Source organism: Vairimorpha necatrix, chromosome 10, assembly GCF_036630325.1.
Source record: "Vairimorpha necatrix chromosome 10, complete sequence".
NCBI classification, from domain to species: domain Eukaryota; kingdom Fungi; phylum Microsporidia; family Nosematidae; genus Vairimorpha; species Vairimorpha necatrix.
Window position 1 is genome coordinate 338,018 of NC_088825.1, and position 14,792 is coordinate 352,809.

General features: G+C 31.9%; 1 protein-coding gene across 1 annotated transcript; it reads right to left on the minus strand.

Annotated features, from left to right (window-relative positions):
• On the minus strand, positions 1-515 carry VNE69_10048 (uncharacterized protein; the record flags this gene model as incomplete). The annotated part of the gene is made up of 2 exons (XM_065474770.1): positions 1-378; positions 417-515. 2 exons carry the CDS (start codon positions 513-515, stop codon positions 1-3), a joined length of 477 nt encoding a protein of 158 aa, XP_065330842.1.
• Between the last annotated feature and the right edge of the window lie 14,277 nt (positions 516-14,792).

Consider the following 14,792-nt stretch of genomic DNA (forward strand, 5'->3'; position numbering starts at 1 on the left):
TTAACTTCTTTCATTTTTGTTTTCTTTAAGTGATTCCTCTTTCCTTTTATGTTTCCTATTCACTTTCTTGCTCATGTTATTGTTACTAATAAGATTACAATATGCCTTAAGTTCATCCAATGAATTATTTCTAGATAGTTCCAAAGCCCTGAAATCGTTACCCGGCCATAATTTTGTCGCCAGATGTTTAATAATGAGATTTTCTGAGCATTCTAAGTCCTCTAATTTGGCTGCTATTCGGTCTATAAATTCGTCTCTTGTTTCTGAGTATACTTTATTTTTGAGACAAATTTTTAATACTTCATCTGATGCAGTGGATTTGGTGGGGCAAAGTGCTGAGATATCCTCCCACTTTTTGATTTTCTTTTCGACTATTAACTTTCCTAATTCCATATCACAATTTCTAATTAAATGACTGTATTTTTTTCTGGTGTAAGTTCTTTATCTAAATTCAAAAGTTCAGCTATGAACTGCAGATCTTTTTTTGTTATTTTTTGTCCCATCGCTGCTTCCATTTTTAGGGTTTAGAATTTTGAAATTTTTTAAGCTGAGCGTGATTACGCTTAGCTTTCTTTACATTTATCATAACATAATAAGATTCCATTTCTAAAATTTCTACGATCTTTCCTTCAAATACATATTTGCTATCTGCTTTAGCAGATGATGTATTAGTATTTATGTCCTGTGTTAATACATTTTCTTCAATGCCAAATTTTTCTTTTTTTAATAATTTATATTCCTTTTTGTATTTCACTCGTTGTGTTTCTTTTACTTCTAGGGGAATTCTATTTTCCTACATCTCATTTGGTGTACACTTAATACCGCTGTGATAAGTATTATTAAATCGTTTAACTATATCTGGTAAATTTCTTTCCAAGTTATAATTAGGTTCTTCTAAAAACTTTTTCCTTATAATCTGCCATACATTTCTATTTAGTCTTTCGACTCTTCAGTTGGAATGATGTTTTCCCGGGCTTGTATTATGAACTATAATCGAGTTTTTCTCGCACCACATTGAGAACTCTTTCGATATGAATTTTCTCCCATTTTCTATTATAATTTGTTTCGGAAGTCCTTACTTTTGAAAAATTTCTTTCATTTTTTTAAACGTTTCCTTGTTCGTTTTGTTCTTTAGATATTTTATATTAACTTTTCATGTGTAAAGATCAATACATGTAAGTAGGGGTATAGACTGTTCTAGGAATAAGAGATCGATGCTAACCTTTTCCAATTTGTAATTTGCTTCCACTAACTTTTCTCCACCTTGTGTCTTTTGTTGATTGCATTGACAAGGTTTACAACGTTTTAAGTATTGAGCAATTGATTCGTTCAGTTTAGGCCAAAAATATTTTCGTTTAATTGCATAAATCATTGCATCTCTTTCGCCGTAGTTTGTAAGTCTTTCGTGTGCTTCTTCAAAGAGCGCTGGTCTTTCTTCGACTGGCGGGAAGAGCTTTGTTTCTGTACCGTTTACTTTATAGTACCACGTACCTTTAGAATCGATGAGCACATTTTTGGGCAGCTTAAAATCGTTCATATGATCTGACGTTTCATAAATTCTACTTAACACATCAGCCTCAATAATTTCCGTGCCTTTTTTGTAATGTATTGTGAAATCATAACTTTGCAGTTTCTCCCTCATTCGTTCTAATTTCATATTTCCAAATATATGTTTTGTTTTGGCATACGTAAGAGCGGTGTGATCGGTTATTACTTTAAATTTATAGCCTTTTAGATATAGTTCATAATGTTGTATTCCCCAAGCCATAGCTAGAAATTCCTTCTCTGTTATTGTGTATTTTTTCTCTTCTTCCGACAGTTTTTTAGATGCCCAATCTATAACTATAAGTTCACCATCCTTCTCTTGTTGAAGACAAGCTCCTATTCCAGTATTTGAAGCATCCGTTGTTAAGACAAATGGTTTTGTGAAGTCTGCTACATTTATCGCTATGTTGGAATTTATCTTATGTTTTATGTTGCAAAAGGAGTCCTCGCATTCTTTAGTCCATTTAAATTGATCAAGTCTGTAAAACCTTTAAGTGCATCATATAATGGTTGCGAAATTGTTGCTAGATGTGCAATATATTTTCTATAGTAGTTGGCAAATCCAAGAAATTTTTGTAAGTCTTTTTTAGTTTTTGGTGTTTTGAAATCAAATATCTTTCTCTGATGTTCTCCTATTGGTCTTTGCGTTGACCCATTTATCATAGATCCTAAAAGCTTTACCGTTTTGCTTTATATTGCATTTTATCTGCATTTACTTTAAAATTATTATCTGCGAGCCTTTGTAAGACTTCTAATAAGTTCTAATCATGTTCTTTTTCGGGGTTTCCATATACTATTATATCATCCATATATACCATACATTTAGTTTTCATGATATCACATAAGATGTTATCCATTATCATTTGAAAGATTGCTGGTGAATTTTTGAAGCCTTGAGGCATTCTGGTATATTGATATAGATTGTTTCTAAAATAAAATGCGGTTTAATATTTATCTTTAGGATCAATTTTTATTTGGAAGAATCCATCTGATAAGTCTAATACCGTAAAAATCTTTTTACCCTGTGTAATATTAATGATATCGTTTATCTTTGGGATCGTGTAATTGTTGTCCTCTACAATTTTGTTTAACCATTGCATATTACAGGTTATTCGATACTCTCCATTTGGTTTTTTTAAGGGCGTAAAGAATTGCACCATGACGAGGTTGATCTTTCGGATCTAGTTTGCTACGCGCCCGGAGCAAAACCTAGTTTGTTATACGCCCGGAATAAAAAATTAAAGCTTTTAAGAGGAAAGAACTTTTATAGCATGATAATAAAAAAGCAGCATTGTAAAAAAACAGGCTTGTTTTAGAATTATTTATTTTTAGCTTACAGCTAGTAAAGCTAGTATACTGATGAACGCAGTCTACTTAAACTCATCTCCGAACATCAGTTCAGCCATAAGGCCGGGAAGTTGCGCTTTTTGAACACCATACATTATCTTAATCACAAGCTTCATCTTATTCCAGAATGACTCAATGTTCTGGATGTGGGCTCCAGTTATCGGATCAACGAAATTTGTCTTGTGGTTCACGACCAGATGACGGAACCCGAGCTCTCTTTCAATATTCGCATATGATCTCCAGCCATCTGAGTGAATGATTGGGCCAGGTCTACATATCTTGGCAATGATCGGAAGTAAAACACCAGCTGATCTATTTGGGACAATCTCCATATAGTACTTCGCAGGATAGAAAGTGGTGTCTGCGATCCTTAAATCCTACACATCACTAGATGGTGCTTTGCCATGATGATGTTTGATCTTGTGGACGAACTGGCTTTCTTCGATCTGGCAAATAATACCTGGACCTCCCAATCTCATAGGATAAGCCTCAAAGTATACTTTAAGGATAGTCCTCAGCTTGTTTATAACCGCCACGATGCTGTTTCTTCTAAATCCATGGTCTAAAATAATCTCTTTAATCTGTTTTCCTTCGCTCCGAAGCATAATCATGGCGAAGATCTCAGACAATGGCAATTTAAATCCCTTAAAAAAGGATCCAGTTCTAATGCTCTTTGTGGTCCTGTCGAGCCTGCCCACTTTATTATCGCAAGTCTAGCATATAAGGTCTGGCCCTTTCTTCGATCACTCAACCATGCCAGATGAACACTTAGAACAGGACATACTGGTCAGAAGAAGGTTTGTTCTTGCAGAACAGAAATCATTTGTAAAGTTGGCACCCTGCGGATTTGTACGTAAATTTCAAACTGCTACACAACCGTTCTCATTGGGGTAAAATTTTCTTAACCTAGTTTGTTATACGCCCTATTCGGGCGTATAACAAACTAGATCCGATATTTCTATATAACCTAAATTCAAGAGTTTTGTAATGGTTTGTTGTGTACCCTCTATGTCACATTGTGGTATGTTTCTTTTTTTGATAAAAAAATTTTTTTTTCTTTGTATCTATTGTGCACATTATTTTATTATATCCTTCTGTTGGTTCATCATTAAAAACTTTTTGAACTTTTTCTTAAGTTCTTTCATCTCATGTCTTGATTTTTGGACATTTATTATAGTTGGGTTACCGATCAAGAGGGAAATCGATACATTGTTCTTAATATAAAAAGTTGTTGTTATCTGTATGTGATTTTTTTTCACAGTCAATTCTACGTATTCAGTTAGGGTGTTTTCTTGTCCAAAAATATTCGTTACTGTAATCTCTTTCGTCTCTATGTTAAGAAATCCTTTTTCTTCAATAAGCGCCCTACTAATTAAGTTTAAATTGCTACCCGTGTCTACCACTGCATTTATTTTATCTCTAGCAAAAAATACTTCCATAGTCTTAACTTCTCCTAGTGGTGTTTGTAGATTGTTAATCGAAAATATTTTTGAATTCTTTTTTTGTTCTTCTTTTAAGGTTGTTTTTTGGTTTTACCTGTTCAATGTTCTGAGTTTGAGGTTTTCTTATTTTATGGTTTTCTCTTTTTAATATTAAAAATTCTTTTCTCCTTAATAATTCTATCTTGTTCTGCTAATCCTCGTGTACTGACTGGTTAGAAAAGTAGTCACTAAAAGTTAAGAATCCTTCTAAAGTTAAAAATGTTCTTGAGATAATTTGTTTAGCAAATTCTCCATCCATACCAGAATCATAAGCAACAGTTATAATTCTATCTAACCATTCACTCATCGGTTCATTTAACCTTTGTCTAGCTTCCAATAGTTTCAAAAGAGTTATTTCCTCTGTCATTTTTTTAATCGACCCTTTAGTTGCCCCCATGTAACATTTGTAAATTTTTGTTTGTTTTTGATTATTAAAATTTGAGCCTCCCTATCAAGAATCTTAAGGAAGATTGATATTTGTTCCTTTTCATGAATAATGTTATGAGCTTTAAATTGGAGCTCCAAATATTCTATGTCTGCTTTGGCTTTAGCAATTCTGAATGTTAGTCCTTCTATTTTTTGTTTCGTATCGGGTGCCATGTTGAAGGAGTTAACAAGCATAAGGGGTTTATTTAATAATTATTATAAGGACACCAACATATTATATTAAAATGTTGTATTTTTATACAGTATTGTTTTCCAAAGGGGTATTGGTTTTTTTCCCACAATTATATTCTTTATAATGTACCTCGATGTATTCCAATAATAAGAATTCATCTTTAAATTCAAAAAATCTTTGTTATTTATTTATACAAAAAAATATGGAAGGCCATCTTATTAAGAATCGAAAAGTTATGTAAGACTAAGCTGAATGCGAAACATTTGTTTAAAGCAATCAATGAACATGGAATAGGCCTAATAAATTACTATATAGGAATAATAGATGCTGAACCAGAAGAATACAAGATCATAGACGACAACATCAGAAAATTATTGATTAAATATCACGTCCATCAACAACCTGCAACTAAAGAAAGATTATATCTCTCCAGAGCCGAACTTGGAAGAGGGCTCCAATGCGTAGAACATAAAAGTGAAAGAATGCTTTTACAACTAGCCAAAGAATTTGAAAGCACGAAAGAATCTGTTCTAAGACGCAAAGCGAATTTTCACTCAGAGAAAACTGGCTACACATATCTATCCATTATAGAAGGATATATAAAAGAGAAATATAAACTTAAGGAAAACGTAACAGCTAAAATATTAATAGAGGCTCAACCCGAATCTCTTTATAGCGATATAAAAATAAAAACAAACCATTCAAAGCTATTTAAACCAAGAGACGATCCACTTATTGATATAAAACAGGCTGCCACGTGGCTAACAAAAGGAAATATAAGCCCGAGAGAGGAAGGCAATTTATGTGCATTACAGGACCGAAATATTTTCTTAGAGAAGCAGATAAAAAGCCCACACTGCCATGAATATGCAAAGACAGTAGATCATATGGCCACCCAATGTGATCGTATGCTTTCACATGATTACATGAGACGGCATAATGAGGCACTGCGATGCATCCACCTGCAGTTGTGTAAGACGTATGGTCTATCCCATGCCAAAAGAATTAGAAATCATTCAGTCCAGGAATGTGTTGCTAATGAGTATGTTGAGATACGAGTCGACAGTAGATACATTCAAGTATTAAAATAAAGTATAACAAGCCTGATATACTAATTGTAGACAAGTCGAGGAAAGAAGTGATCGTTGTAGAAGTTGGAATCACAAGTTTTAACAACCTCCATGCAGTAGAAACAGAAAAGAAACATAAATACGACTAGCTCGCAAATCATGTGGCTTCTCTTTACAAATACAAGCCGAAAATTATTCCTTATGTGATGACGTGAAATGGAATAGTAACTAATTTTCACCGTACGCATATCAAAGTGCTCAGATTAGAACCCAGAACGGAAGCATTTATAAAGTCAAGAGTCCTTAAAATGACTTTAGAAAGCCTAACTATGTCAGCCAGACATGGGCTTGATACAGATCGAGAAGGGGTCTTCGAGAGCCCAATGAGTGAATCTCGGAAGGAAGTCCTTGAACTGCCAGATGAGACTGTAAGCGTATCTTGTGAAAAGTAATTAATAAGCCTAATATTATACCCATATAAATTATATATATCTTCTTTATTATACTCTATAAACTATCTTATTAAAATTTTTAATAAATCATTTTTGTTTAATCATAATATGTTTAAAATATTTTCCTTAAATGAATATAATTTCAGATCCCAAAATATATAATTTTGTATATTACAAAAAGATTAGTTTCATTAAATATAATAGACAAGATTAATATGAACCTAGCATCGATAAAGAATATTAGAATTCTACAAGGCTTGATCTGATGATCAATTCCTTCATTATTATTTATTGTATTATAATCCGTTGTTTTAATTATCTTTATCTCTAAAAAAGCAAAATTCATTACCGTCAACAAAATAACTACACACCTAATTTTACATGGCCAACATGTTTTTTCTAAATATATTTTTATTTATACTAAACTCTAGATTTTACTGATATATATATATATATATATATATATAAAATAATCTTTCTTATAATTTATAAAATTTTATATCATATATACGTTTTTATTATATTTTTATTTATTAAATTCATTTAATTATTTTAATAGAATGACAGTCTTTAATTTGGTATTTATATAATGTTCTAATTATTTATAACTTTACATTTGAAATATTTTGTTCTACTAATTCATCTTTATTATAACTGTAAAAAGTTTATATGATAATTCGGTATCTATTTATTACTAATATATTATCTAGAATTGTATGACAACCAATAAAGGCTATTAAAATCCGATATAGAAACTTTGTCAGCACGCTATTACAATGTGAATTTTCAAGAAAAATATACTTTTACCAGCATTTAGTGTATGCACAAACTTTCAAATTTTATTATATGCTAAATTTCTTATCTAATAATTTCGCTTTTTGATTGTTATAAATTTTTCGTAAATGTTAATGATCCTTTATTAGATAATATTTCTAGACATTCTCTTCTTTTAACATAAAATTACTCTCTTCCTAATTTTTATTTTTTTCCATGTAAGATAAGAGAGAACCATTACATAGAATTTTGTTAACAATGATTTTGTTCTCATAGGTTTAGTGTAGGTAGTTTATTGATAAATACCAATTTGAATTCTCATACAAAACTAAGAAAGTACATATTGTATAATTTTTTCGTTTCAGAACATATGTTTTTATCTATCTTTATATTACATCGTCAAGATTCACTACGGACTAGAAACTAAGATTTAAATAAATTCTAAATTGCAAAACCATGTCATAATTAACTTACACGAATGTCACTTATCATTACATGAATATTTTTCGCGACTTCTAATATTACTAAAATTCGATCCTGCTTTCTACAACTTCTTTGACCACCAGTTATTCGAATTTTGGAAAATGGGGATATAGAATCGTGTAAAAGAAAAGAAGATGCTCCTAGATAATATTTCTAGTCGTTAATTCACCATTAACAAATTCCATTAAACACTGCATCAGTAATGTTTTTTTTTAAAAAACTAGCCTTTTTTGAAAACACGGTCGATGTAAGTATCAATTTTATTTCTAGTTGTAAGTAAAGTTGTTCATTAATAGTAAATGTCAATTGCTTTATTCGAATTTTCCATCCCCTCTTTTGGAAATGGTTTTAAATAGTTTAAGTAGCCAATCAAATACGTCCATTTGTCGATTGAAGATTAGCGGGACTTGATGGGCTACGACACCTACTCACGGTTAAAGGGCAGTCTGGTGGCCAAAAATCCCTTAAAAGGAATTTTTAAAAAAATCACCCCAAAAATGAAAAGTCCAAGGGAAAAAAATAAAAACTTAAAAATCATTTTAATAATTTTATCAAACAAATCCCCTTCAAAAATTCTTCTAAGCATAAATCTTACCAAATAACTCTTTATTGATCTTTTTGTTCTATGCCTTATGGAAGTTTCAATTTTAACAGCGCTCCAATTACCTTCGATAGTATTAGTATGGCATGAATTATTATTATTATTAACAAATTCTTTTGAATGATTAACCGTCTTATGTTGCTGAAAAATTGAACACAACCTAGAATATGAAGAGAATCAATCACTATGTATGGTAGATTCTGGTGAACATATTTAATTAAAAGTTCTTCTAGTGTAGTTGCTCTTCTATTATCAACAGGAACAAACACAATTTTCCTTTGAGGTGTTCTTTTACCATTTCGAAAATACAAACTTCTTCTACCCTATGGCCTCTATGGTCTTTTACTTTACCAAACTTACTTTCATCTATTTCCACAACAATCCCAGGTCCTCCAATTATACCTGTTTCAACGTAAAAGAATTTTCGGTGGAATTTACTGTTAAAGAAATGATTTTTCTTACACTTTTAATGCTAATTCCAAGAAATTCCGCAATAGCTTTATACTTTACTTTAACAGACCATAATTTAATAATTAATAACATAGTATTAATTCCAAGCTTGTTATTGTAGAATGAAGTGTTTTTTAATAAAGACCATTTACTTCTACATTTAGACCAAGTACATCGAAAAATAAAATTTTCATTATATTTTTTACTAATAGAACCACATTTTATACATGATTTGCTTGTTTTTTCAATATATTTTAAAAAAATTTCAAAAAGTTCTTCCTCTTGACTTTTCATTTTTGGGGTGATTTTTTTAAAAATTCCTTTTAAGGGATTTTTGGCCACCAGACTGCCATAGCTCCCCTACTCACTTAGTTTTTGACATATCTCTTTTTACGTGACTTTTGTTAACTCTAAATTCTCCTTTGTTATTTTTTTGGCTTCACTTGATAAGCATCTTCAGATAAGATTTCCGATATTTTGTATCCAGGGAGCCATTTTGAGCTTAATTTATCTTTCCCAGGTAGATTCCTATAGATCATCACGAGTTCACCAACTTCAAGTTTTTCTTTAATGTCGATTTTCCCTTTGATTATATCTTTTTTGTACTTAATGAAGTTTTTATTTCTTTTCTCAAGCAAGTGTTGCTTGGAATATCTTTTAGGAATAATTTCAAGTTTCTTATCTACTTCCGTTTGCATCTGATGTCCATGTTTCATAATATACGGGGAGGTTCCAATGGCTCGATTAAAAGAGAGGTTGATAGCTAATGTTGCCTTTTTTAAGAAGGGGCTCCAATCTCGTTCTCCAAACAACGACATTCTTCTTAGCGCATTTCTAAGAGTTTGGTTTGCCCTTTCTACTGCACCTGTTGTCCGATGGCGATATGGGGAGCCAAATTTCCAATTTATATTATATTTTTCCAGCAACGAAGATACTTCTTGGTTGCTAAATTCCAATCCGTTATCCGTCAAAATCCTTTCTGTTATTTCGTGTTTTCTTATAATTAGCTCTTCTACAGCGTTTTAAATTTCTTTAGAACTTTTGTTATTTAGTATCTTGGCCTCTATCCATTTTGTGTTATGATTAATGGCTACAAAAACATATTTCGATCCCGTACTTTCGTACATTTTCCCAGTAAATCAATTTCTTAGAGTTCGTTGGGTCTTTCTGATATAATTGCCTTATTTTTTGTTTTAGTTCTTGGTCCCCTTGACTAAGACATATTGCGCATTGTGAGCAAAATTTTTGGTTAAATTGCGATGTCCCCCCCCCCACCCCTAAAAAAATAAAAAAAAGAAGGAAAAATAAAAAAAGGGGGGAAAAAGGGGGAACAAAATTTATTCAATTAATTCAAAATCAAATTCGGGCGCTAAATCGTAATTTAAAAATGATATATTATCAATCTCAAAAAAGCATAACATTCTTTCAAGTAGTGATTCTCTATAAATTAACTTAAAACGAGCTATATAAAGTTTTCTAATGAGATATATTAAAGAACCATGGCTTGTTCCTTCTTTGCGCAATTCCCTTTTAATTACAGACCACATTCCCTCAATTGTTTTGGTGTGGGCGCCTGTTGTTGGATTTACAAAATTTTGGCTATGATTTACAGTTAAATGTAAATAGTTATAATCCGGACATAGTTCCGAAAACCTTTCTTAACTCTGCCAACAATCAGTAATAATTGTAGATCCAGGTGCGATTTTCCGTTTTATTAAATCGACAAGAGTAGTTCTTGGTCGATTTTCAACAATTTCGAAAAAAAAAGAATTGCTGTCTCCTCGTACAACTCCACCAACGGCCCAAACTGGGTATTGAAGGAATCTACTGTTATAGTTTTTACTTTTAACAAGCAATGTGATGTATCCCACTCTGAAATACGTCTCCAAAATACTTTTATTAAAATTCAGTTTATTATTAATATTTTTATTGTTTAATCCAGGTCTGTCCCCGGTCGTTGTTCGGTCTGTTTCCTTAATTCTTTGTTGGTTGTGTTTCATCTTGTATTGTATGGGACAGGGCCAATTTTTATTTATAGCTTTTATTGTTTATTTGGTACCCAAACAAACAAAACAAAACAATATCAATAAATGTGTGGATCTTTAAGCAAGGATACCACACAATGTCTCGTCTATTTCAACTACGCAATTTAAACCTCCTATGGTTTTGTTTTGAAGGTAGTTGAAATTGGATAAGAATACAGCGTTTTTAAAACGCGTAAACCAGCGAGATATGGTACTACTATCTATATCCAATTCGATAGTAGCCGATACATTGCTTACACCTTTAACCCATTCACACAGCAAAATTAAAAGATCTTCGATATCTAATCTAGAACTTTTAAAAATGCCTTCTTTGTAAATGTTACCTTTGTTTGAGCATTTTCTCCCATTTCGTCGTAAGTAACAACGATATTTGTCCAAATTATCTCTAATTTTAGTCATGGGCGTCATGCACTTAATGCACATTGGTACCTTTAATATATTTTTTTCAAGAAGAAATAAAAATAATTCCTCTTTTTTTTATTTTTTCCCCTTTTTTTATTTTTTCCCCCCTTTTTTTTATTTTTTTAGGGGGGGGGGCAACATCGCAATTTAACCAAATTTTTAATATCTCTATGCATGTTTTTCCACGCGTACTTTTTGGAAATCATGAATTTCATGGTGTTTGTAGAACCATGGCCCGAAATATTATGGTATTCTATTAGAATTTGTTTTCTGTCCTCTACACTTAGTTCTTGTGTATTTACTTATTTTATTTCTTTTTGTTGAAAAATTCTACTGAATCCGTCTGCTATACTATCGTCTCACTTTATGTGTTCTATTTTGAAATCGTATTCGGCAAGTTTCAATGACTATCTTAAGAGTCAAATAGATGGGTCTTTTGTTTGCATGAGATAGATAAGAGCTTTGTGGTCAGTTCTAAGGATAAAATTTTTTTTTTAATAGGTAATGGCGAAAGTGGCCTATTCCTTTTATCAGGCCCAATAATTCCTTGTCAGTTACTGAATAGTTTTTTTTGGCATTTATCAAGTCTTTTGCTGCATGCCGCGATCATTTTTCTTAGCCTTTTTCGTTCTCTTGCAATAAAACAGCTATTATTCCTGAATCCGAGGCATCCGTCATAATTATGAATTGCTTCTGAAAATCGGGCTGCGTTCTAATTGTGCTTTTTCCCATTTCTAATTTCGTTTTATTAAATAAATCTGTTTGTTCTTCGATTAAGTGGATTTTTTTATTGGAACTTAGTTTTTCTCCTTTTAATATATCATATAGTGGCCCTGTAAGGGATGCTATGTTTTTAATAAAGTCTCTACAGTAATTAACAGTACCTAGGAAGCTTCTTAATTCCTTTATAGTGGTAGGTATTGGGTAGGTGTTTATTTGACTAATTCTTTCAGGATCAACTTTTATATATCCGTTTCCTAAAATTTTAATTTTATTTTTATAGAACTTACATTTTTTTTTTATTGAGTGATAACCCAGCGCTCTAATTTTTCCTAACTCTATTTGAAGTGTTTATCGTGGTCGTCCTTGGCTTTAGAATAAATAATGATATCATCTAGATAGGGTATTATAAATTTTCTGTTTTCACATCTAAAAATATTGTCCATTGCTCGCTGAAATGTGGCTGGTCGTTGAAAAGTCCAAACGGCATCCTTTTGTATTCATATAAACGACCCCTAAATGAAAAGGCTGTTTTTTCTTTGTCCTTTTCTTCCATGGGGAGTTGTTGAAATCCACTTGTGGCGTCTAAGATTGTAAAGAATGATGCTTTACAACAACTATCTAAAATTTGGTGCATCTTTAGTAACGGGCCAGAAGGTAAGGGTCCCCCTTATAAACAAAAAATTTAGAAAAAATACATAAAAAAAATATAATAAGGCAGTTTTAATTCAATAACTTAGATAATAGATCAAGAAATCCATGATAAAAGCCGTTTATGTCGTCTTCTCGCAACATTTTCTTTCTAAACATAAACTCGTCTAGCCAAGTATCTATTTCAGACCGTTTTACTCCATGTTCTTTTGTCATCTCTGATTTTAATTGTGACCAGACGTTTTCAATGTTATTTGTATGTATGCCATCAGTTGATAAGAATCCTATAGAATGATTAACGACATGATGATCCAAACATAAGTTCTCGGCAACACGAGGATAACTCGGATGCCCGTCACTGTGTAGCACCGAACCCACGCCAATTTTTCCCTCTAAAGCGGCTGTAAGGCATTCAACCGTTCTATTTTCTACTCTCTTAATGTAAAAATTTGAAGGGTTTTGTGTATCAATTATGCCTACGATCCAAACGGTGTCCCTTATGTAATCATCGGCGCTTTTAGGGGACCGTATTTTACCCCTTCTGCAAATTACGGATTCGTCTACTTGGATAACTTGACCCGGTCCACCTATTACCATTCTATTTCGGATGGTTTCCCTAAAAATACTTCTTAACCTTGCTTTAGCCGATGAAATTGTAGCAGTAGAAATACCTAATCTCGCCATTATCTGAAAGTAAGAGTTCCTACACAGTATCATAAAGATAAGATCGCAAAAAGTAAATAATGGCAGTTTGCAGCCTTTATTAATAGCTTCCCTGACATTGCATTTGTAATTCATGCAACGATACGCTCCTCTAGTAACGACCACTTCTATCCTAGGCCCTAACTTCATTATAGAGCCACACTTGGTGCATTATTTTTCTTCTTTTAGAACTTCTAAATACACTAAAGACTCTAAACAGGCGTCTAAGTCATGAAAAAGTCTTTGTATTAGCACAAGCTGCATTTTGGTGCTTTTCTTTAGTAACGGGCCAGAGTTTTCAAAATTTGTATTCTCCATTTAGGGGGGTAAAAATTATTTTTTAAAACTGTAAAATTCTGGCCCGTTACTAAAGATGCACCTAAAATTTCGTCAATATTGGGGGAAATATATGAGTCTTGACTGTTATGGAATTTAATCCCCCTATAATCTATGCATATACTCCAAGTTTTATCGGGGTTCGAAACCATGACTATCCTACTGCACCAGGGCTTTTACTATCTTTGATTATTCCCAGCTTATACAATTTCTGAATTTATTTTTCAATTATGTCCTCTTGTGCAACCGGTATCCTACCATTTCTTTGGCAAATTGTTTTTTTGAAATTAACTTCTATGCTATGTTTACCAGCTGTACATAAATTAAATTCTCCTATTTCCGTCTTAAAAAAGTCTTTAAATTCTTCCTCTAACTTTGATTTTGAAAAAATCGTTACAGTATTAACTTTTTGTTTAGCATTTGTAGATATTTCTGTAAATATTTCAGTGACCAATAGCAAATTTCTTGGCTAAAGTCCACTTAAGCACGCAAATTTCGATATATGGTTTTTTGTGTTTTTTTGTGCCCCTTTTTTAAAAAATGGAGGAGAAAAATGTGGAGGAAGGAACAAAAATTAAAATTAGAACAACAAATTTAATAATGCATCAAAAACAGAATTTAAATTTTTTTTTCTGGAGCATATACCTAAATAAATAAAGTTTTGCACTATTAACTGATTTATTTCTATTGGGTATAGAATTTTTAAGGGAACTCCAATTACCTTCTATGGTATTGGTATGAACTCCCGTATTTAGGTCCCTGAAATACAATGAATAATTAACCATATGATGTTGGTCAAATAAAGTACCCAAAGAATTGTAGGCTCTCCACATATCGCTATATAAAATAGTATCTCTACTTTCATATTTCACCAGAAGATCAGTTAGTTTTTCTTTATCCCTTTTTTCATATGTGAATTATAATTCTACGTTCTATGGTTCGTTCGACCATGCCAAAACACCAGAAGCCTTTCATTAATTTACCTCTATTGTATTTTTTTTTCCAATTTTTGATTTGTCGATTTCTACTATTATCCCTTGTCCACCCAGCATGTCAGAGAGATAAATATTTTTCGTAAATGCATATTTCCTATAGTTTTTTCAATAATGAAAAT